This window comes from Corapipo altera, unplaced genomic scaffold (assembly GCF_003945725.1).
Source record: "Corapipo altera isolate COAL_440 unplaced genomic scaffold, ASM394572v1 23, whole genome shotgun sequence".
Taxonomy (NCBI): Eukaryota; Metazoa; Chordata; class Aves; order Passeriformes; family Pipridae; genus Corapipo; species Corapipo altera.
The window spans coordinates 7,174,105-7,200,438 of NW_020884878.1; the positions used below are offsets into that span (position 1 = coordinate 7,174,105).

At 41.0% G+C, this 26,334-nt stretch overlaps 1 protein-coding gene across 1 annotated transcript; it reads right to left on the reverse strand.

Moving 5' to 3' along the window:
• Positions 1 to 418: 418 nt before the first annotated feature.
• Positions 419 to 26,210, reverse strand: YY1 (YY1 transcription factor). Its single transcript, XM_027637774.1, has 5 exons — positions 25,235 to 26,210; positions 15,833 to 15,995; positions 6,497 to 6,557; positions 3,772 to 3,930; positions 419 to 2,640 (listed from the first exon to the last, which is right to left on the reverse strand). The coding sequence occupies exons 1-5, from the start codon at positions 25,929 to 25,931 to the stop codon at positions 2,458 to 2,460; spliced, it is 1,263 nt and encodes a 420-aa protein (XP_027493575.1). The 5' UTR covers positions 25,932 to 26,210; the 3' UTR covers positions 419 to 2,457.
• Positions 26,211 to 26,334: the final 124 nt, after the last annotated feature.

Consider the following 26,334-nt stretch of genomic DNA (forward strand, 5'->3'; position numbering starts at 1 on the left):
GCGAAGTGTGGCAATTATACTTCAAAAGCTTAAATAACTTATAGAAGCTGCTCGATGCAAGTATTTATTCATATCCAATATGGAATTAACTACTTACAAAGCAAGACCTTTCAAGCTACTAAGTGTTGCTACTTACACTCAGGAGTATATTGAGTGCTACTGATTTGAGGCCTGGATGAAAATTTCTCTCTGTAATCAGATACAATATAACCAGAAATAATAACAGTTATAGTTCCCAGTTGGTCCTCAAACCAATATTTAACATAGTTTAGCCTCAAATATGTGTTCAAGGATGAAGTACTGACCACCTTGCAATTCAATAAAACAGGTACCACTTTACAACACAGGAAAGTAAAGTTCCGTGCAAGCTTAACCATCATAGACACTGTTTAAGAAAAAATGTAGGGTCAATTAGAACTAGACTGAATTAATTTTATTTCCTTCCAAAAAGAATAGACACTAATTTAACTGTATACAGAATTTAATTTAACTATAACTATACAAGTTTCAGTATATTGTCCTGTTCAAAAACTGCTTATATATAAAAGAAAAAATACTGCCAAAATTCTAACGCATACTTTACAATTAAATGCCCCAACCTTCTTTCTACCCCTAATAACCTCAGACTAGAGTTGCAGTGTTCAGATTGATTTATGTCTGGATGAAAATTTCCTTGGTCGTAAGTGTAGTTTCTTTATTACCCATGTTTTTTGCACTAGCACCAACACTGGACTCAAAATTAAGTTTTACAGTATTAGCAATAAAAACTTCGATGAACCTTGTAAGAAGAGAATTCAGAAAAAGATTAACAACACTTTTTACTGCATTAAAATATGTTACATGTCTCTAAAAAATAACTTATGCATTTCTGTGCATTTTCTCCTGTTTATTAATCTGTCACATTTTACTATAGTCTCTGCTAAGTTCTTTCTTTGAACACTTGAACAAATGAGTAGTAACCACTCTTATCAGACCATTAAAACTCAACTCCTTTAAGTTCTCTTAGAAACAAGAGTTCTTGTTTTGAAGCAAAAGGCGTCAAATAAGGTTCCAAGAATTTTTATCATTACACTCAGTCAAACAAGTTAGCCAAAAGAAAAAGACAACTTTTTTTCTTTTTTCCTGGTATGACCACTCAAACCCTACCATTCCTCCACTTTCTATTGTTACTGCATTTAAACCTCCAACATTCTTTACCTTGACTAAATAAAGGTTTCCGTTTAGTTATTTACTGCACTGTTTTACCTAGTTGCTGTCCAGGCACACTGAAAACTCCCCACTACACTGCCAAGTCTCCAAATCCACCGTTCCAGTTAATGGAAGTCTAGGTCACTCAAAACCAGAATTACAGTCGGCAATTCTGTTTAGATGTACCACCTGACGTGGTGTTATGTAATTGCATCACAAATCACTGTAATTGAATGCAAAGTAAATGAAACTTGAGTTTATTAAGCTTCCAATTTCTGGGAGGTCAAGAGGAACTAGAACTGCTCTGGACAACAAAAGAAAATAGACTGTGCTTACAGATCATTTTCTGCCAGATTCTTTCTTTAGGACCACTGTTTTATTGTTGCCCTTTCTATTACATGGGGGGATGTACATATTATCAGGTGTTAATAAACGGTCAGTGCCTGTACAATACATTCTACAACTGAGCACCACTTTCCGTAACTGAACAGGCAAAGAAATTACACTGAACATCAGCATCTGGCAGTATTTCTCCAAAAAAAGTGACTAAAATGGGTTTAAATTGATTAACACTATTAAATCACATCTAATATTTGATACTACATGATTTCATTACAGCTATACGATACAATTATACAAAATGTGTTAACATCAAAGAATACAACCAAAATTAAGATAGCAAACAAAACCTATATAACTTTTTTTTCTTTACAGGAAAATACTTTTGAAGTATGCATGTAACTGCCCATTCTTTTAAAGAAAATCTACCGCAAGCAAGTTATCACCCTCCAGAAAATCACACATAGCATTACTACGCATATCCCCAAAAAGTGTACAATATGCACACTTGGAAAATACAAAATTAAAAAAAATTGTAAGCAACAGGTGAGCTTCATATTTATAAGAATGTGAAAAGAAGTCCAATTTTAGCACTGTTGTATAAAGAATCGTCTCTTTTGATGCAAGTTCATGAGCTGACCCGGCCAGTTGGGGACGCACTTTACAAAACACCGTGTTCTTGAAACGGGGTTACATATCAAGGTAGAGCATCTTAACAATGTCACCTTAAAGTTTTTTTGTGTGATTTCTCTTTTTTTTTTTTTTGCTTTTTATTTACTACTTATCAAAACACGTCCTTTAGTTTGTAAGGTTCTTTTTTTTTTTTTTAAAATTCTTTCCTAGAAACAATATACAAAGGGGAGGCGTATTTATTTCCAATTCATTTTCCTGCAAGACGCTTTTGAGTTCAAGAATGTTCTCCTCCAACTTTCACTGGTTGTTTTTGGCCTTAGCGTGTGTTAAGATGTGAGATTTCAGGTTAGTTGATTGCGCAAACTTCTTATTGCAGCCGTCAAATGGGCAAACGTAGGGCCTGTCGCCAGTATGAATTCGCACGTGTGTGCGTAAATTGAAGTCCAGTGAAAAACGCTTTCCACATCCTTCAAATGTACACTGTTGAAAGGAAAAGATATACTCCGTTAGCTAACAAGACAGCACACGTTTCCATCGCTGATTAGAGCAATATTCTTCTTCAAATCATTAGACTGCACGAACATGAAGCCAGATTGCTGAAGATTATTATAGTGGAGCTGTGAGCATCATCTGCGAACTACACCAAAAACTGCAATACTTAGGTATAGATACTGAAGTATACTATGTATATTATATATACAAAGTATATCTATTTTCAAAGAGGAAGATAACTAACTTCCAGCTTACAAGCAAATGCTTTCACTAAAACCACCTGTGCATCTGAAACAGGACTTTGTTACACTGTACTACAAAACAGAAACAAGGTTTCACATCAGCATTTCCCCCTTTCAGTGACAATTTGAAAGATTTACTCATTTTACCCACTTTACTTTTAAGATGGGCTTGAAATAAAAAGGAGGGCATGTTCAGTAGTAAATACTTATATTGACTACAGAGGATATCCAGTGTACAGATTTAAGTGAATTCCTGAGGACTGCAAATCAAGTTTATAAAATAATTTATTTTTAAAAATAATTTAAAAATAACATATCTTAAATGTGTATTGGAGAATAGAGATATGCTCAAGCCTATGAACAGCTGTAAAGATTTATTAACAGTATCATATGAAGAGGGCAGGAGACCTCTGGTGGCAGGAGCTCAGGTGACTTGATAAAAACAGAAAGAGATTTAGTGACTCCCATCATTTTGCTGAAAACTGATTAATATCTTCTACTGAAAATTAGTATCCTGAGTCAACTGAGCAAACAGCCCCAAGTCTCAGTTGTCCACAAGCACTGAGTTGAAAAGACGATGAGGAGAAAGAGACATTTTCTTAATTCAGTAGTAACTGCAACTTTCATTGTTAAAGTAACTTCACATCTTATTTTGAAAGGCATCTCCCATGTACATATGATCTGGCAATTTCTAAGAGAAGTCCATGGAAACAGTTACATGACAGACTAATTAGCTGAAGGGGACTTCCAGTTTCTAAGGTGATCATTCAGTGCCTCATCTGATTTTAGGAAAGACACAGTATCCCCAAAGTCCTACGGAAGCCAGGTCACAGTTACAGTCTACATGTATAAACTTATGCCTGGAGGTGAACAATACCTGAAAGGGTTTCTCTCCGGTGTGAACTAGCTGATGTCGCTTTAGTTTTGAGCTCTCCACAAAGGCCTTGCCACATTCTGCACATACGTGTACTCGAGGGCCATGAGTGTGCAGATGCTTCCTCATGGCAGAGTTGTCCCTGAACATCTTTGTGCAGCCCTTAAAAAGAAGAGTGAAACTCAATTAGTAGATAAGCTAGTTCTCATGAAGAAGGTTTTATCTGCTACAGTACAAGCATATAAAATGCTTTTATATCCTGAACATTTTTATATAAGTTGGCCCTGAAAAGAACATCCCTTACATTTATTTTTAAAAAAGCAATACAAGAAAATTAATCATTTGAAAAGCTGATAAAAAAACCTAAACACAATCCCAAACATAAAAATCTCAAACTGCCTCCTCACTTATTAGTATGAGCCATGTGCAGTCAAAGGAATAATAGGACAGTCTCACGAAGAAAATGCAGCTCTGATAGAAGCAAATGAATAAACCAAACAAAAGCACACAATGGTTTTAGAGGAAAAAACAAACACAAAACAAAAAACCCAACAAAAAAACCCAAAAAGACAAAATGATAATTCATGGATACCTACGGTGTATTCTTCAATGTGCTATATTCTGAGTACTACTACAACATATTATATAGTATCTAATATACTACAAATTATTCTCTAGTACCAATTTGTATGTGCACCACTCCATCTCCCAACATTCTGTCGTCTTCCTTCTCACTTCTGAGAAGAAATGGAGCAAGAGGGTTGGTTTCCAGCACATAACTTAGAGAAACTACCTTGTCCAAACTGGCAGCAGCAGACTGATCGCTGGCACCTTAAGACAGAGTGCCACTGCTACTACAGTTTAAACCTACAGCATGATACTGGGCAACTGAATAAGGTGAGAGAATCTGTTGAGTTAGTGCCAACTCAATCTAAAAGCAAACAATACATTAACTCAGCTACAGCATCTGAAGTCTTAACCTGTGGTCCATGCTGCATCAACACAGCAATATTGCTTTTGATTCCAGAGTGTGCTTAAGCCAGCAGTGACCCGGGGCTCTCTTTACTTAATCCTTCTACTTGTTTTTTTTCACCTTTTAGTGACAATCAATAAGTATATCTATCATATGCTTTAGAAACATCTTCCTCGAGGTTCAAAATGCCTCATAAAATCCTACTAACAACCATAAATTCTATTTGTACTACAAGTGATGCTGTTTAGACTTACATAAAACTAGTCTACCAACATCACCGTGTTATGAGGCATAAAATTTAACAACAGAACCTAAAGGAACATTAAATTGCTCATATTAAATTCTGCAGGCTTCTTTTTCAAAAGTAATACATTTGAATATCCCTTATTTCTTAAAAAATGTGAAATGTCACTTTCAAGAAGAGTTCTCCCTTCAGGGACTAGAATTTCTTCGGCTAATTTTGAAGTACTGTGCCATCATTTGCTGCATGCAGCAGAACTGGGTGTGGCAAAGCAGCACCAAATTTAACAGACCATCAACTTGTTTTGTATTTATTTCCAAGTCCCTGCTTGCCTCCAAGAGCAGCAGTTACATATACAATATATTTCTTTTTTTAACTGCAGTCATAAATGCACAAAGCCTAGAAACACTAGAAGACAGAAAATGGAAAGATAAAACATTCTTTTTTTCCCCCTGTTCAGATGAAGTTGAAGCTATGAAAGAAAAAATCAAAGAAATGAAGGCAACATTCCTTGGTATTGTAAAGAGTAACTGTTCCTGTATTTCTGAATACTGTATTACAATAAAAACATGACATTTGTAGAATGTGGAGAACTGGAAATCAATTTAAGTACAAAGAGGAATTCAGAATTCCTTACGCCATGGCAGTCAGAAAGTAGCCCTCTATTCATGCTAATGGGTACTATTAGCTATCTGCCCTGATTATTTGCTTAGGCTCACACTTAATCTAGACCAGAAGTCAGCAAGATTGTATTTGTCTTTTTTTGTGACAGGCTAAGTCAGCTAACAGAAGCACTACAAAAGCTGGATAATGCAGTAAAGACAGATGCTACCAATCTAGGTGACTGGTAACATTTATTCAAGACAGAAGCTTGAATGTGGTTCAGAATCGTACTGAAAAGCTGATAAAAAAACCTAAACACAATCCCAAACATAAAAATCTCAAACTGTCTCCTCACTTAATACTATGAGCCATGTGCAGTCAAAGGAATAATAGGACAGTGGTTCAGAGTCGTAACTCCAAGATGCCTGCTTCTCAAGATGATGCACCTTCCAGCTCTGTGGAATGTAATTCAGTCTTCCAATAACGCTGACTTTGGCATCTGCACCATAAATTGCTGATTCCTGATCTAGACTCCAAATCTGTCATAGTTTCCAAGCAGAGGATATATAGATCTTAGGAACGTACTTTGAACAGCTTTCAGAACATTCTTTCAAGTATGTATTCTTGGGTGTCGGGAAATCACAACAGTAAAACCAGCATGTTAGGGGCTGTGCATCATGGTTACCAGAAGATTAGGGATGCACTAACCTTAAGACAAGGAATGGGAATAATATATTATTCAGTGAAAGATTTTTAAGGAAGCCTCTAGAGAATAATAACTAAAATACAGTTAACTGAGTGTAGTCTATTAACAGCAAGATATTTTAGTTTTTTATTCTCAAGAGAAAACATCAATACAAAATTCTGATCTACAAATTACTGTCTACTCATAAGCTGAGCACTTCACTTACTTTGTGAGGACAAGCTATCGTTCGTGGAGCATCATCTTCTTTAATTTTTCTTGGTTTCATTCTTAAAAGATAAAAAAGAGAACCAACAAACATCAGTATAAAAACATTAGTAGACAGCTCTTCTCCTCTAAGTGCATATATAATGAGCACATTTATCCCTTAGTGTTACATGCATCAGTGGTACTCACTTTAACATTTTCAAAACCTTCATAATAATACTAACAGTATAATTTAGGATTTGCAAAGTTCTGCTTTTCCAGAAGGACCTCTCAAATACAGAATAAGACATTTAATGCTACTTTCTTAATCCTCTATGTGGAAATAGAGGTTTTTTCCCTGACTCATACTAATTGTAATTAGGAGGTTTTGTTTGAAAACTCCATTTTTGTTGTGCCAGTACCCATGTGGCCTGGTAAGAGGAAGCTTCACTTCCTCTCCATAGGACATGAAGGAGAGAGTAGATGCAATCATTCTTCAGAACTTTCACCACACACAAATCTTCAGAAGAAAACTCTACAGATGTGGGGAAAGCAGGAATCAGGCAAGTTGTGGAATCTACACAGACAACGTAGACAACCATTACAACCACAGGAATAGTCATTTATTCTTACTTTAAGCTACTGTGTACACGGATTCCACTCTTGGCAACTGAAAAATCAATCACCTACTTACTCTTGGTCGCTGACAAGGATCTTCAGCATCACTTTCTGGGTGCCACTAATCTCCACTCACTGCATAAGGAGCCCAGCAAACTATTGCTTGTATGTGCTAGGTCTATTTAATACATAATAAGACTCTTTGTAGAAAAAAATCTTAGAACAGTGTTGTCATAACAACCACCTGTCAGAATTCAGAAGAGCCAGATGTGTGACATCACTCTGGGGAAGTGAACTGCACTTTTAGCTGTCTTTATTTCTCAAACCTGTACTGCTGTCTCCAAAAAAACCGAAAAGAGAAGGCTATCCCCACCTAATGGCAGAGGTAGGTAGGTGTAAATAAATGCACCACACACAACTGGAGATTGCTTTAGGTATGAATTTTGCACATTCCCAAACCTTGCTGTAGAAGCAGAGCTAGTCTATTCATGTGGGTTATTGAACAACTTTTCCTGATAATGCAGTACAAGATAGTTCTGTGTGACAAGGTGGTTACATATCATATCTGTAAGTTAAACAAAAGGTTTTCTGGTGTACTTTAGTCTCAACTAAACAGAGACGAGTGGCTTGAAATTAAAAAAAAAAAAAAAATTGGAATTAATCAGAATCACTATTCTTAACATTAAGAAGGAGAAGTGTCTGTTGCTACCCAAGACAGTTTTAATCCCCATGAATTCATTTCCTGGAAACTGATATTGAAGAACAGGGTTGGGGGAAGAGATTTCCAAGCAATGTATACATGTACTTTTTCCCATGCATTTTTATTAATTAATCTGAGCCTGGCTAAACAGCAACTTCTAAACATTTAAAAAACACTCAAGAGTTGTAGGAAAAATAAGCTAAAATCCCTGTAATCTAACCACATTTGTTTCTTTGCAGGCAGGGTCCATCTTCTTTGGTACTGTCACACTCCCATGTGTATGGCTGAAATCTGCTCTTTCACCTGCCTCCTTCATGTGGACTGCTGAGAGAGGACAGCAATGAAAGGTCTTGAAAGGCTGAATTAAGGCAAAAGCAGTGAAAAAACTCCCTGAGAAGTCCTGAAGACCCAGGAAAATATTCTCAGAATTGCCAGTGGAGTAATATGTGATGGACTAGTCTCCTATGGCTCTGCCAGCTATCACTGGTCCCTCAATCTGACTCCTTTCAGTACTACAGGTGCAGCACAGTTCAAGTGATTGCCTGCAGACTAAAGCACTTGACAGCCACTTCACAGACACGACATTCAAACCCAAGAGTTTAGAGGCTGCTTTTGTTCTTTTCTGTAAGTGGACACTTGGGAAACTCCTGCTAGCTCAGCATCTCCAGACTACACTGACTATGCACAGAGCTAACTGGAGAACACTGCAGTTTCCTGCAGGGTTAAAAATACATTTACAGACATTACCAGCAACTTGAAAATGTGTGCAAGGTATCTGTGTTGACAAACCTCCTCTTGCACCATCACCAGCAGCATACCTAAGATTTCATCAATTTGAGGGCAGAAACATTCTGAACACAGCAAACTGCATCTGCTCCTGCACACCAGCCTCTGTATTATCTTAATCTTCCAACTACTTTTTCAAGACCACAGACCAACTCAGTTGATCTTATTGATTAGATTTAATTCACATAACCCAATTGGAATAATGATTGTTCTGCATTTAGTTTACAGTAACAAGTTTACAGTTTGAGTAAAGTATTAAAATACCTAACTCCAAGCAAGTGATGGGGATTAACTGACTGACTACACTCTCCAGTGAGGTTCCACCCTCATAGTACTGCAGGTACTGAGACTATAGGAAAACACACACAAAAGCTTTCTTTACAGTACCCCTACAGAAAGCTTCAACTACCCTTTGCATGGGATTGTCCTTATTACATCTCTGTGTATTTTAAAAACAGGAAAAGACACAGAAAGGAGCATCTGTAATGTCAAAACGGTCACACAGTAGAATGATTTGACAAGATGGGACATGAGAGAACAGTGTTATGATTAGAGAACAAACACCCTTAGGAGACAAAGTTGGTGCCAAAACCATCTCCTTCTATCAACTTGTTAAATATAGTCTGAGTCTTCCCCCAGCCTCAAAAACAAAAGCAAAAAATTCCTAAACCCAAGGTCAGTGTTCATGACTGATCAGAATGACTAAACCCACTATTGTTCTGAAGTCTTAACTGACCACCTTTAAAGGGAGCGACTAGACCAAAAAAGGATTGCTAACAACAGATGTGGCAAATAGCTTTAGTGGGCAGCACCTGTATTTTTACACTTTTCCTAAGATCCCACTGATCATCGAGTTAAATCCTATTCCTGACTCTTGCATTTTGCCTCTGGTATTAAGTCAATCTTTGAGAAAGAAATGTTGCAACAGTGTCAGCTCTAACAGGCTGCTGAGGCAGAGCGAGAAGAAAAATACCCTGGGCCAGTGTAGTCAGGGAGCTTGAAGAACCAACTGCAGGTGAACTGGATGGTCAGACATGGGACAGACTGGAGCATCAATATACACCTTATATTTTTCAGTTCAGTGCCTGAGCAGGTACGTAACATTATAAACATCCATTCTGGAATAAGATGACTTTCTAATTTTCAAGCTTTGTTTCTAAACTCAGTATTATCAGTCCAGCCAGTATACTTGAACATTTAGTCACAAAATGACAAAAAGCTCTAGCTAATAAACGAGCAGATTTTAAATCACCTCATTTTTCATGGAAGCATGCCGAGTGGGCAACATAAGCCTAAAATGTGCAACAAGACTGTGCTTTTGCACAGGGTTCCATAGACAGCCAAGCTAATCAGCAAAACAGAAGCACACACTTTGACAGGAAGAGGTGGCAAATGGTGTCCAGGCTGTATCTCAGTGCCAGAGGCAGCAAGAAACTGCCGAGCCCTTTACAGACTTGGATTAAAGGCATGAGGGCACGTACACCACAGGCACAGCTACGATACATCCTTGTGTTAGCAATGTCATCTTGCTCACAAGGCTGAAGAATCCATATGGACAATCCCTCAAAGAATTCAAACATATTAGGAAAAAAGATTTTGGTCTTACTTTAAAATTAACTTTCTGCAAAAGGAGACCAGACTAGAATCTGGGCTGTTGATCTTAATTACACTGTTGCAGGTAGCTCTTGCTGGTGGCAGTCAGACTTTTGGCTCCCACCAAGTAGAGCATCTCTGCCAGCTCCATCCAAGTTTTCTTAGCCTGAAACATTAATCATAAACAGAACTCTAACAAATATAACTATTTAAGACAACTACAGATCCACACATTAATACTGGGGTGGAACTTTGGAAACACTCTCCTTTGCAGAAAATCAATTTACATGGCAAGACCAGAATTTTAATTTCTGCAGTGAATTTACATGGCCATGCTAGTAGCAGCTAACTGCGAAAATTAGGAAGTGTACCTTTTGGATCAAGGCACTGGGACACTGCAATTAAAGTTTAAGTCTTAACTTGTACTGGGTGGGTGGAGGGAAGGAATGGGTGACAGCAGAGGGAGAAGAAAGGCGTGCAACCTTACAGTTTTACAGAATAAGCTTCATAAAAGTGCACAATCCTATCCATGCATAAGGAAGACTGAGTGAAATCACAACTCAGTTTCTCAAAATAAAGAAAGCAACATTGTCACTGTGCAGTATGTGAAAGTTACATCTAATCACCTCCTTTCATCTACACATCTGAACTGAAAGTACTGTAACCTGACAGAATCAATCCCCACCCCGTCAATCTCCACAACCTATGTGTTCGTCCATAGACCCAATTTTAAAAGTTAGCCACAGGAACAGTGTTAAGGCTAGGAATAAAGTAAATATAATTCAAAAAACAAATAACAGTATAGAATTTCCTCCTTGTTTCAAAATCTCTTTTTTTGCCACTGTTAAGAGCTCTGCGTTCTCACATCTTTTTCTCTCCCTCCATACATAAATCTAACCTAAACAGCATTACACTCTCTCAGGCAACTCCTTTGACACAACCTAGAGGTCTCTGATGACAAGTAGTGATATTCACCCGTGCTGATGACCAAACCCCTAAGAACATCAGTCAGACATGGTAGAAATTATTCTCTCTCGGCAGTGTTACTGCCACTGCTGATCTGTTCCCTCCTCGTGCCATTCCCTTTGTGCTGCCCTGCTGAGCAGAACTAACATGAGCATCATGGCCCTGTGCTACTGCAAGAATGTGCTGAAGAACTCCTGAAACTGGCTAGACTGGCTTTTGGATAAATAGATAAAAGGGGAGTGGCACAAGGTGTCCCAGCAATCTATGTGCAACCCAAAAACCCACAGCCAGTGCCTTAACCATGCTTCGGTCAGTTAGGTAGAAAAACGTCATAAGAAGAAGTTCTTTCACTCCATCTCATTCTGGCAAAAATAATTACTAGGTTTGTTCCAGCTATGAAGGATATCATATGTGTAAACAGGGAGAGTGACCTTCGCAGTGTGGTACAGAGCAGAAGATTTCCCCTCCCCTAGAAGAGCACTCTGGGTAAAGCAATTGTCACTTTACTGCCCTTTAAGCTTCTCTGCAACACGAACAAAACCAACACAAAAGCATACACCTTATAAAGAGGCCTAAGTCATAAATCTGGGTGACCAGAATGCTTTGTCAGTTTTAAGAAGGGTGTCCGATTTCAAACGCTAACACAGCTTCCTCTCCTTTGCTTTCCAACTGTTTGGAAAGCGGACAGAAAGGAAGGGCAGTTCTCACAATGGCTCTCCCTCAGAAAAGATACCAAGAGCACCAGAAGATAAAACCATGGAGAGTAAAGTTTTTACCATCAAGACCCATACTGTGCCAATTTCCCAGCTACAGAATATTCCCTTATTTCTTAGTTTTACTGATGTCTGTTTCCTGCTGTCTATAGCCAGTTCTATAGCATGGATCTGCCTGGAGAACAAGAGGGAGGGAGGGGGCAATCAGGGTGCAGCCGGTTGTCCTTAGTGGCTTGCTTTGAGGGAATTTGCCACATGCCCCCACTAGAAATATCCCTGCTACCTTCCCAAGCTTTTAACACCAAGCAGTTATGATTTCTTCACAGCTAACTACTGAATTACTTGTAATCAATTTAGACTGGAATGAAACATTTTATTCCACTTGAAAGAATTTCCATTGTTGCAGTCAAAGGTATGAAACGAAAATATGGTAACTTATTAGGCTTTATGTCTTTCTGAGTACATCATTCATAATTAACATTTCACATTTTGATATGATTGTCTCAGAGAAATCCACCTTTTTTTTCAACTGCATTTTTAAAGCATGCTAGAGAAAATTCACGACTCCTAAACCAGAATGAAATAATCTGTAAAAGGTGATAAACTGCACAACTAGGTATAACTTATGGTAATTCATCTGTGCATTACTGAACACATCTTAATGTTCTGACACAGCTTGTTTATTCACAGTGTTTCCAATGGAATCATAGATTGCATAAAAGCTTTTCCAGGAAGAACCATAAGAGTTCCAGTTAAAGGATCCAGACTCCTGCTATGTGACTCAATGACAAATACACTAAACCAGGTGGTGAAAGACAATTGTATCACAACAGACAGACAACAGCTCGCTCTGGAGTCCCGAGCACTGATGGTCACTGCAGATGCTCAATTACTACAGTGCCAAATTATTTTTTTAAGGGCTGAAGAGCTACAGACGACTTCAAGCATCAAGTCCATTCCTGCACTACCTTTCACTTACTATATCATGATCATAACACACACACCATGCCCAAAATCTACTACTATTAGAAGTCAAGCTTTGTTTAAGCTTAACCTCAGAAATTTGTTCCTAATAATTGATGCCTGGTTTTCAGTAGCTAATTTCTACAAATGTATGGTGAGATTCTTTAAACTACCTTAATGAAAACAAGAAAGCAACCCAAAATAACTTTCTCTCAACTACACAAAGCACACTTAGCATACAATTTTACTAGCCAGTTCACACTTCCTTATATGAAGACTGTCAAAATTCTTTTTCCAAGTAATCAGTTTTTTATTCAAAACTTTACTCAAGTACATGAAGCTACTTAACAGGTTTACAACTTTCAACTTCATGTAATGCTCAAAGTTTTCAGAATACAGCTACTAAGAATTTGGAAATTCTGAACTGTAAAACAACCAGCAATGCTTGACAATTTCAGATAAATTTACATTAAACACATTCTTTTAGCATGAAAAACTGGTTCCTTGAACCTCCAAACCCAATCCCACACACGTAAACCCAATTTTTTCTTCCAGCTTGGCATGCAATGTTTCTAGTGATATTGCACACAGGAAGATCAAAGAGACAACTGAGCAGAGGTTTGGAGATATGAGTGCTTAAATTCATCTTATTAGATCCAAACAATATTCAAATTCTAATACACCCATATTCTTTATTCTCAGAAGAATAAACAAACGCAATAATTTAAAATATAAAAAAAAATTAAAAGGAAAATGGTTGTCTGTTAAGACAAGGGTGAAAGTTTGACAGTCATCAATTCTGACCAAGAAATCAAAAAACTTTCCTTAAAACAGAAAGTGCATTAAATTTTCATTTATCTAAAATTAAGCTATCAGAACAATTTTTCCTAGGTTTTGAGCAACTTGGGGATATTGCTAAAGGATATGTCCCCCTAAGTTGCTTATTCTATCATCATATACTTCTCACTGAAGTGAATTACATTTTATCTGCTGCACAGAAATAGATTAACAGAAAAGGGACTGTACACACAGACCTCAATCTTTCCATCATCTGCTACGAATTCTAGCTCTGGAAATTCCTAGAACATTCCACCATGAATATATAAAAAAAAAAAGTGATAATTTTAAAATACTGCCAGCAGCCACCATTTTCTCTATAGAAAACTAAAACATTTTACAATATTCAGAAATATGTCAACAGATCTTATAGAAGTAGTCTGGTCATTTCAAGAAGCTCAAATCCTGGCAACCATTTCAAGTATTCAAACCAATCTGGAGAAAAAGTATTCAGTATCTACATGGAGAACAGTCTGTGAGAAACTATTTCCACTTCCTAACAAAAGACAGCTATTCAGTACTTCAGTGTGTAACAGAACCAAGAGTTTCAGCATGTTTTAAAATAACATATAATAAGTAGAAATATGGAACGTTTTAGAATTAGAACACTACATACACTCAGGAGTATCACTTAAACATTTGCTTTCACAAAAAAAGCGTATGAACTTTTCAGCAGGTTTTAGAGAAAAATACATTAACTTTGATGAACAACAGTAAAACAAGAAAGAGCCGTATCATTAGCTAGAACCACCCATCACTTTAAATAGAACCCTGTTTTCAGTTGTTTATGATGTGCTTTTAAACATTTTCAGATCAGATAGCCTGAAGCACAGAGCGAGACCTGCAAAATTATTTTACTAGTCTTTAAAATTCATTGTTCAATGGCTACACTGAAAATAACTGTGGGATGAGGCTGTGCTCTCATTCCTCTGGCACAAACACACTACAGAGTAACAGGAAAAAACTTGTAGAAAAGCAGCAAGATCAAAAAGGTGAAACAGGAATAGATGCTGTTTCACTGCACACCAAGATCCATGAAGCCAGACCAGAACTTGTATCAACAGTCCCTGCCATCTAGTAACTACCAGGAAAAAGGCACACTTCTGTACTAGGTGACCTAGGAAGTAAAAATACCACCTGCTCTAAGTGCCAGAACTGTGCACCAGAGCTCTGAAGAACAGCCAGCTGCTAAAAAATGAAAATTAGTGTGGCTTTACACGTACATTTTGCTTTCAACATGGGTAAAACTTGTAGAAGCAGCTGGAGAAAGCTATGGCTCAGATATGTGGAGGCACAGCACCAACGCTGCCCCTGCACAGAGCAGAGCAGAAGGGGAACAAGCCAGCGCTGCAAAGGCAACCCCTGTGTGGCACTTCCAGGGGCCGGAGCGACCTCGCGGTTGCCCTCTGGTGGCCACGGGTGGCCCCGAGCACCCGGTACCAGAGCCAGGGCCCTGCAGAGGACACTTTCGGGACCCCCAGAACAAGTTACTCCACCTCCATTTGACAGTCAGTCACCTTCTCACTCAGGTCAAGGAACTGATATGTAAACGAAGGACAATACTGACTTAGTAGAGGAAAATCCAAGCAGCACAGTTACCAATTGTGACTGCAATTATCAGTGGCACTTCAAAGTGCACAACACGTGACTCTGTGAAGAAATTATTAAAGACCTCGAGCTTAAGAAGCAGGTCAAAAAAAACAGTAAGTGACCTTACAAACTAAATACTGTATTCTAGCTTTTCAGTAAGGAATAACCTGAATGCAGCATTTCACTTACTGGATCCTTCAGTGCTCAGGATTTTAAGGTTACTCACATCAAAAAAATGTTCTGTCATGTAAAATTAAAGACTTGATAGGGTTAGAAGGGACTTCTGGAGATCATCTAGTCTAACCCCTGTGCCAAGGAAGGCTCACCCAGAGTGATGCAGTCTATCGATGTATTTAGGTCCTGTCTTGCCCAAGAGAACTAAAGATCAGAAGTCACTGAAGAAGTGACTGCTGAATATAAACCCCACTTCCTTTAGTTCAGAAGAGAGCAGCTGATGCTAAGTCCCTTGTTTTAGAAGATAATCAAATAGAACAATAAGCCATACTAAATCTACCATTCTGCCTAACAGTTTCATAATTAAACCTGTGAAAAGAAAGCCATTTTAGTTTAAAGTTCCTCTCTTCCTACTTACCTAGCAAATTCAGCCAGTTGCTTGGGGTCCGAGAGGTCAATGCCAGGTATTCCACCAGGAGGAAGTTTCTTCCCTGTCATGTACTCTGAGTAATCTGGAGGAGAATTCTCTCCAATGATCTGCTCTTCCACTACTGTTTCATGGTCAATATCTTTTTTATCATCTGAAATACACAAAATATTGAATTCAGTACTTACTAAAGATCAAAACAGCATATAAGTTATTAGGCTGCATCTCATTATCATAGAATAGTGAATTATAAATTCACTAATGCTGCACATTTAAAAGAATACACTGCACTTCCAGATCTCCATCGTAATTATGAAGAACAAAAAGACAGTTACAGCATGAAGAACACAGGAAGAATACAGTGGGTGAGGAGAAGAAGCAAAAGTTGCATATCTACTTATATACAAATACAGAAATAAGTAGAATAATCCTATAAATATTGGCTGCATTTGAAAGATAATGTACTTTTCCTGAAACAATGCCTAGATATTCAATTCCCCTAACTCTTCAAGACTAATCTTCACCATACCCTCTTTGATACTCAACAACAGTCTGTAACTCTGGAATTCTATCAGAGGAGTGGCAGACACCCTATGATGTCAGGACTACTGATCTTTACTTCAAGTCTTCAGACCCCTTGACCTCCAACAGAAGTGTCACAGAGGGACAAGAAATTTAAAAATAACTGCCAATGTGCATCAGCACCTGCTTGTAAAATTAAGGTTTTTAAACACTTGCAGACTGGTCTGAAAGAAAACAAAAACTTAATCCTGTGTCTCCCTCCCAAGGGGGCTTCTTCCTTCTGTGGCAAAGGTCAGCCTAAGGTCCTTCCCACTCTACTATGCAAACAGCAGGCTGGAATTATTCAGAGCTTTGATCTACAAGCCAGTTAAGATACTGCTATTTTCTCTGCTCTAGAGCTTCTCCTACGAATTTGTGCTCAAGGACTGCAGTGAAATCATGTGGAAGACCTGCTGTTGCTGTCTACTCACATTTAGACCTCAGAACATACAAGACACAATCTTTTCCCTCTCCTATTTCTTTTGTAACAGAAATCGAAATACACAAAAATTATAGAGAACAGAAACATCCACCTATGTTCCTCACTGAAGTGTCACATCAGGAGAAAGACATACACAGCACCTATCCTGTTTTCCACCCTCAAACACACCTAATGCAAGAGATGTATATATGGTTGTAACTGCTCAGCTCAATGTAATAAACTTGACAGTACATTACTTCTCCTACTACGTGTATGGGGGGCAGATTCTGGAAATTATTTTATACACAAGAGGTTTTACAAAAATAACAGGAAGTTTTATTTTACGGGTAGTGTTTAAGCAATGAAAACACAAGGTGCTGGGACAGAAATAGTATTTCACCAATTATTAAGAGATAGGAAAACATAAGACAGAAAACAAAAGAGGAAAGGTTTTGGGTTCCTTTCCCCTAAACAGAAACACAGGAAATAACATTAGTCATTACTCAATAACTTAGGCTAGGAGAGAGAGGACAAGATACATGCAAATAAAGGACATATACTAAGCACAAATTTGTATTCAATTTGTAATGCCTGCTTTTAAGGTTTGCCACCGAGCTATTTCTAGAAATGTTACTGCTAGTTTGGGGTTTAATCTGATCTACCAGATCAAATAGCAGTTCATGTATATTCCATGGTGAAAGAGGAAAACAGACTCCAACGCTGCAAAGACAGAAGTGTAAATAAGAAAATACTCTCTGCAGCATTAAATTCAAAATAAACCTCAAAATCGACTATTTGAACCTTTTTTATTCTCATCTAGTTTTCTCACCACACTGTGTTTCAGCCTCTTCCACTGCTTTAAAGAAAGCAACTGAATTTACTTTAAGCAAGGATTATATGTTAAATTTTACAGCACCTGAAGGAGTTACAAATTCAAGTCAAAAAACCTTCAATTCGGCAACATTTTTTTCTTCTAAACAGAAACTTGAAAAAAGATTATTAGCAATGCCTACACAGGCAGAAACGACATGGAGCCCAGAAGGGTACAGAATTTCTGTAAAGCTAAAAGCAATGCCTTCTCCATGCTGTAGACTAGAATGAGATCAGGGGCCTTCAATGCAGCCATTTCAACAGCTACCCAGAACTTGCAGTTTGACTGTTTGATGACATTCATAACATAGGCAAGTTTTCATTTCCTGCCTTAGATCAGATGCACGAGTCAACAGGGAAATTTTGTATACATTCCTAAAGATCTTCTTTCCTTCCCTACTGTAAAGGCTCACTATTCCACAGTGCTTTCTTGCTATTTGAGGACCAAACTGAAAGTCAGCCTTCAGTGTCTTTACTTCCCAAAAGCCTGCCAACAGAAATCAGTTCTACAGCTATTTAATTCCACAGACTACTGGAGCAAAACACAAAAAACTATGAACATATTGCTTTGATAGAGCAGAAAATAAGCGAAACTATTGTTTAGCATATTGACAGTTATGTGAAAATAAAAAACAAACACATTTTTCTATACCAAAAAACTGCATCTCTACAGCAGCACACACCTCCACTTCTAAAAACGAATTTAAACCAAAGCAATAAAACACAAAACAGTTACCTTCCAGTCTTATGTCAGGCTAATACTTCTGAAAAGTAGCAACAGACTTCAATAGCTCTTTAGTATCCAGACCATCAGTTACAGACCATCCTATGACATTATCAACTCACTAGGAAAACAAAACAAAAACAACACACAAAAACCCCCCTTGGAGGAAGTTTGGAAATGGAAAAACTTTACTAATGTCCTCTGTGCATAAATTTAGTTTATTTGTGATGCCCTACCGACCTGGACTAGGCAGCTCAAAGTCTGGAGGGTAAAGTGCAAGCAAACTTTCACTCAGGCTGACAAGTTAAGCAACAATTCTCACTGTAAACTGGGTAAGTTGATTGATGTTTTTTGCCTTCAAGCAAATCCTGATGCCCACTACAGGCAAATTACTTCCCGCTTTTCCTCTCACGAAGCACTGGAGAATCAAACATATTGCATCCAAAGCAAGGCAAAACACAGACACAACCCTGAAATTACAGTGACACCTCTGGATAAGTGCAGTACAAATACGGCACAGTAACTCCAAGCAGTTTATGCCCAAGCCAACCTAATGTGGATGCCACCCATGCAAGTTAAATATGGACAGAGCCATGGAGCCAGTCAGGAAAAGGAAATTAACTGCTATGTAGTATCTGATCCACTGTTTTGTCCCTTAAAACCACTTAAGAGTAGAGCAAGCTCAAACATAAGGCATTTTGCCTAAGTGTGTATCTAGCACTACTCTTACAGATCTGATGCAGCTTTCTGTTATGAACTTGGAACACAATTTTAGTCCCCCTCTTCTGAAAGACAGAGAGGATCCAAATACGTCAACTAGCTAATCACCATCTTCACAGAAACACTCACTACCAGTCACTGCAACAGCTACGTCCAATATTCATCTATCTCATAAAGCTGTAAAATACTGGTTTGTTAGAGACACCACAGATATCCACCTAGATCCTTTTATGCCAAATTACATTAAGATAGGTACTTAGTCTAAACTGGGTTTTTCTATGCCCCTTTTTAGAGCACATACCCAAACACGTCTTCATGTTGTGTCCTTCCTCCTGCACTACCCTCATGCCGTATATATGGGCAGTACACCTCGAACCAGATCCACTTCAGCCCTTCAAAGCAACTACTTCAAACATTTTTTTTACTAAGATCAGTGAAAGCTCACTGTTTTAGCAAGCCATGTCTTTTGACTACTGGTGAAACAGAGGTTTTAAGAGAACTAAAAGTATCAACTGAAGTAGGAAGAAGCAAGACTACTGGGATAAAACTAGTAACTGCAGATTCAATGACAAAACATGGTAGAATCTGTTTCCCAAGACTTTACTGATCATGCTTTGCCTCTTAGTACCATGCTTTCTCCATCTCTTGCAGCTTTTCTGTTGCACAGAAAATCCATGCACCTCAGAACCCCACCATTTCATGCATTTCTAGACTAACAGCTAGCTCCAGCTGACGGCTCTGGAACTCCCCAGCTTTCTAAGATGACGCTCTTAACTCTCAACCCAAGGAGCCCTGTCAATATTTTTGCCTCAGTTATTCTTGATTTTAGCTATCGTACTCCACTTTGAGATCCCCAAATCCTGAGCCATCCTTCTCCTCCTCTATTACCAAGCAGAGAGAAAGCACTACTATTCAATCAGTTTTCCACTGTGGAAAAGGGTGCCAAAGGGAACTCAGGAGGTACACCTGGCAGCAAAGCAATGAGACCTGATCCTATAGCTTCCTCCTCAGGGTACCAAGTTAAAAGACATTCTACTTACCAGCTAAAAGGATGAACAACATTTAAGCTTAAATTTTCTTTTTATGATCACACAGTTAAACACATTGGCTTTTAGGAACAGCTGAGAAGCAATTACATGATAAAGGATGTATTCGGCAACTGAGCAGTACCAAGGCACTGTCATAACAGCTTGGTTATTGCTACCACACTGCAATCTCCCCAGGCAAATTAGTTCATTGGTCATGTTTGGAGGCAAAGAACTGTAATTAGCTTGTTAAATAATACAGTTATTTAGCAGACACTTCTGAACGTTAAAATTCTATTTTGCACAGTATGTCATTTTTTAACCTAATCGGCTGCTAGGTTACTTTCCCTCTGACGTGCCTTGAATACAGATGGAGAACAGGTTCTTCTTTCCCCGTCACCCATCTCTTATTTCACACCACTGAGACATGAACTGACAAAAACAGTGCATATATCAATAGTCATCATCTGACTTCAGCATTTATGAGACACTGTGCCGAAGCACTATGACCTTCTGAATGGTCAGCATATGAGCAACTCAAGCATCCCAGGGAAGGATCCAGCAGCAAGCTAGAGGATTCTAGTTTGAAAGGTGGGCTAAGAGGCAAATTAATTGAGTTATTTTAGATGGTGAAACACATGCATGTATTTCACTTTCAAAACTGAAAATACATTTAAAATAGACACAGGAAAAGGTCCATCTTATCACTAGAAAAAACATCAGGGCAGACTCAATACTTACAGATACCAGAAGCCTGTATCATAGTCTTAATCAGAGTGAGAAACAGATTGTCATCTTAATATTTTAAAGGAATCAATCACTTTCTGCCTCCATTATGAAAAACTTTCATATAAGAATCTCATTACCTATCTGTCATCGTAAAGCATTTTGGCCATCCTTGATACAAGTCCACAACTGAACTAAATGAGTCATCTATCATTTATACTATATAAGACAACTGGTCAGACAGCAGATGGCTATTTTTCTCACCCTTGCCATCTGATGAAGTAAAATGAAAACCCTCCTATATTTTTTGAGACATTGAGGTTTTTTTAAGAGGTTTTGAAAAACTTTCTAGAAATCCAACATGAACTCCCCAGGCTTCCAAATGTGGGTCCACAGCACAGGCTTCCTGGATGATCAAAAATAATTTTCAAACCCTGCACGTAACTTCTGCATCTTTGTCTTTCCCATCTAGGGATAGGATACTTGACCAGTTTAACATCTGTGGACAATGTCTGGTTGTGCTATTTCAGTCTTAACTTGCAGACTATGCTAACAATAATAGTTTAAGCCAACACCTATTTCAGGTTTGAAAGCTTGACAATCATTACCTAGAAGCAGATGTAGTTACACTAATACTTTTTCCCCACTCAAAATTAAGCCCCAACTGCTTGAAATTTCAGTATTTGGTGCAGCCAGCATTTAAGCACCACCTTCCAAATGCTCCTGCACGTAAGAATCAGTTTTCCAAGCACCATCTGACAAAATGATTTCTCACATTCCTTCCCCACCCCCATTGCTATTGTGCACCCAACCTGGAGAAAGTCACTAGAGACAACGATTCAAGTTGAATCCAGCAAAGGTACAAATAAATTCCACTTGATAAAAACAATTTTTCTAGTACAAATTGGGATGTCTCTCTTAGAGAGCACCATTAAGTTTAAACAGTTTTCTGACAAATATTAGGACAGTATAAACACATTACAGGAACATGACTGAAGTATCCACCAGATACACCTCTTCAACTCTTTCAGAAATATAGCACCTTTGTTCACTTCTTATTTTCACACATGAAGAAAAACAAATAATTCTATTCTGAAGATCTGAAAAGCTGATCTGAACTAGAACAAAGCATTCCTGTTTCAAACTAAACACTTTAATTACAGGTCACAAGTTTGATATCACTATAGATACCAAGGTGATAAGAGAAGTTATGGTAAGTTTAAATCGTTGCCAACAACAGTACTGCAATTTCTAAATAACCACATAACAAGACGAGGACTAAGTAGTCCCCTTTAGTCACATTGCTATATATTTCACAGATTATTTCCACACATTTCAAAAGGTGTTACAAGACATGTTATACTCAATTTCTGGACAAAGATTTATGATTGGTTAAATTTGGTACCACCCATGTACAAGCTAATACAGTAGCACCAGCGAACAGTAACAAGGAATTAATTCACATTGTCTTCCCACACTGTGGTGAGCAAAGTGCCCTTGGTTCCTGATTCAAAACCCCATGCACAGCAATATAGGGCTCATTGTTGTATCTTAATGCGTGGTCTTATTTACTGTTCATCTCTTGATGAACTTCTTGCTAAGCTTTTAAACCAGTCCATTACATCAGCGTGCAAGCAAGTCTTTATGTTAAAATATAGATGCAAAACTGCTATCTTTCTTCAAAATAAAGTATGCCTGATTCTGTAGGGAAACTTTAGTACTACTACCTTTTTGCAAGTCAGTAGTTTTGGGGGGGGGGGTTTTGCATTAATTTAGTCTGGAGGTTTTTTGTGGGTACTTGGGGTTTTTTGGGGTTTGCATGTGTGTGTGTGTCCCCCAAGTACTGTTTCTTTTGCAGTTTTTCTGGAAATTTTTCTGGATTTGCCCTCTGAAATTTCAGGAAAAAAAAGATAAAGCCACAGCATTTAACTACTTCGGGCCATTTCTGTAACATTAAATAAGTTACATACGAGGCGTAAGAACCTGTCCAATATGCTCAGTAAAATTTCACAAGATCTCAACTGATCAGGCTGTTTGAAGCTGGGGGTGTGTGCATGCACGCACACGAGGAGGGGAGGTCAAACTCTAAGACTGTGCTTTCACCCATATATTTGATTTTGCTTTTGGAGGGGTTTTTTTGGCATTAGGAGTGAAATCAGACTAGGTATTCATTCTCCTGCACTGTGGATATAACTGAGTTGAATATAACAATGCAATTCAATCTCCAGTAAATTATAAGCAGATATCATTTGCACTGAGCTTGCATGGTCATGCTCACAAAGAACAAAACCACCGAAATCAATAGGGCTATCCCTGATGTAAAAGCTGTGTACATGGGAAGAGAAGCAAGTTTATTGATTGTACACATGCTTCACTTCAGCCAAGTAATAATCAGCATGCAGAAGGTCTAAGGAAGCATCCTATCAGGCACTCTGAATTTCCGAGTGCAAATGTATGCTAGAAATTGTCAATTGATCTCAGCGAGGTCCTGTATCCTGCCAGTTCATGAGTCATACAGCCACTTGCGTTCAGCTACCTCAGGCAGCATCCACAAGTCAGAAAACTATATTAATTTCTATTATCTTTTATTTTTCTTGGATGGTGAGTTCTAAGAAAAATACCAGCAAGAGAATTTATTCAGTTTTCACACAGTGACACAGAAGCATACAAAACACCATCCAACTATACATTAGTTGGGAAACTCTTGCATGTTCTTTCCTGTTCATCAGGAAGCAAAGAACTTTGATTAAACTGACTGGGCTACAAACTGACTACATGTCAATAGTGTCAGATACTCTGTTAAACTTGCTAAAGTAATCACCTGTATTTAAAAAGAGAGTAAAAATCTGAACCACCATGCTCGCCACCTTTTCAGGTAGGAGAATTCAGTCATGCAACACATTTTCTCTTCTACACTTGCCTTTCTAACAACAACTGGTCATTTGCAAACATCACAGAGGGCAAACATTTTAGACATCACTACACACTTTTAAAAATGCAAAAGAGCACAAAAATTACGATATGCAAAACAGATTACCAACCTACTATTCAAAGAGTACGCACCAATTTAAACGTTACATGAACTCGTACTATTTGACCGCTTTTTTTCCGCATTTACATAACTTAAGGACAGAACTATTGATGAAATAACCTTACTGCCAGCAATATATTTTAGGAAAAAGAAAAAATAAAATAAAATTAAGTGGGCAGGGCAGGTACCAAGCCAGGTTCACTCCAAGTCCCACAGATACTAAACCCCTTCAACAAAATTTTATTCCCTTTAAAGGACACTCCCAAAAAAAAAAAAAAGGAAAAAAAGGAAAAAACCCTTCTCAAAAACACACAATCTCACACGACACGGACTCTCCGCGCCTATTTAAAGCTTCAGACCTAGGCGAGAGAAAAGCTGGACGGTTTGCGAGCGCCAAGCAATTGCCCCTTTCCTGCCCGCGGCTCGCAGGGACGGAGGTCAGCCCCAGGGCCGCCCCTCCCGGCTGTCACCCCCGGCTCCCCTCGGGCTCCGCAGGGACGGTGGTTCGCGGCCGCCCCCTCCGAGCCGGCGGGAGGCGCGGGCAGCCCCGCGGGGGCGAGGAGCCGCTTCCCCTCGCCGGCACCGCCGGCTCCGGGCGGGAACGCCCCACCCACCGCAGCGGGCCGGGGCCGGGCGGCCCCCGGGCGAGCTGTGCACGGTATTTCGGGGTTCGCCGCCCCGCGCCGGGGGAGCCGCGGGGCCGGGGCGGGCGGGTCTGTGCCCGCACATCGCGGTCATGGCCCGGCGCACACGCTCCGCCTGGGGCCGCGGGCCGGCAGGGAGAGGAGCGGGCCGGCAGGGAGAGGAGCCGGGGAGGGGCGGCGGGCTGGGGAACGCGGGGGGAAGAGAACGAGGACAGAGGGCGGCGGCGGCCGGGGGAGGGGAGGGCGGGCGAGGGGCTGGCGCGGAGCGGGCCCCGCGGGGAGCGGCGGCGGGGCGGGGACGGGGGGAGCGCGGGGAGGTTCGCCCCGCACCCCGCCTCCCCCTGCTGCAGAAACTACGCCATTGCGGCCTGGCCCGGGAGCCGGCGGCGCTGCCGCCCGCCCGCCCGCGCACCCCCCGCCGCCGCCATCTTGGCGGCCGCCGCCATGTTTGCCTCCTTCCCCCCGGCGCGGCCGGGCCGAGCGGCGGCGGCAGCGCAGACCCCGCCATCTTTTCGGGGAGCCGCCATACTTGCCCTGGCGATGAACATGGCGGCGCCCATCGCACACACCAAAACATGGCCTCCCTTCAAAACAAAACTGTCCCGGCCGCGCCGCGCGGCCGCCGGCGGGGCCCGCGGCCCGGGGAGGGAGGGGTCCCGGCGCGCACTTACCCGAGGCCCACATGGTGACCGAGAACTCCCCCTCCAGGGTCTTGATTTGCACCTGCTTCTGCTCCCATTTCCTGCCGCCGCCGCCCTCGGCCCCACCGCCGCCTCCCCCGCTCAGGTAACTCTTCTTGCTGCTCTTCTTGCCGCTGCCGCCCTTCTTAACGCGGCCTCCACCGCCGGCCGAGGAGGAGCCGCCGCCTCCGCTCTTGCTGCCGGCGGCGGCCACGGTGACCAGGGTCTGCTCGATGTACTCGTCCTCCCCGGCGGGGGCCGGCACCGGGATGAGGATCTGGTCCTCGAACCCGTCGTCGGCCCGCAGTCCGTCCGAGTCGTCTCCCCCCACCACCTCCTCGCGGGTCTGCACCAGGATCACCTCCTGGTGGTGGTGGTGCAGGTGGAGCTGCCCCCCGCCGCCGCCGGCCGCGCCGCCGCCCGCCCCGCTGGGGTCCCCGTCCGACACCAGCGGCTGCAGCGCTATCATGGGCTGGTGGTGGTGGTAGTGATGGGGCGGGTGGTGCGGGCCACACTCCTCGCAGCATTCGTCCTCCTCCTCCTCCTCCTCGTCCTCCTCGCCGCCCACCACGGTGGTCTCGATGGTCTCCACCGGGATGGTCTCCACCTCGATTTCGTGCAGCTCCACGATCTCGGCCGGCATCTCCGAGCCGTCCGTGGCGATGTACAGGGTGTCTCCCGAGGCCATGGCGGGGCGAGGGGGCGCAGAGAGAGCTCCGCGGGCGGTGAGGGGGCTCCGGTCCGCTCCCCTCGGCGGATGGTGGGGCTCGGGCTCCTCTCGCCTGCCCTTCTTCTCCTCCTCCTCCCCCTTCCTCACAAACACCAGCGACGAGCAGCAGCGACAGGCAGAGGGAGGAGGGAGGGAGGCAGCGCCGCCAAATCCCGGCCGCGCTCCCTCGCGAGATCTCCGCCGCTGCCGCCGCGACGGGCCCCAGCCCCGGGAGGGCGCTGCGGCCAGGCCCCGCCCCCTCCCCACCTGCGCGGCCAATCGCCGCGCCCGCCTCGCCCAATCCAGTGAAGTGACCAATGGGAGCGCGCCGTGCCGCGGCGCCCCGCCTCCTTTGGCGGCCATCGACCAATCGCGGGGCGCT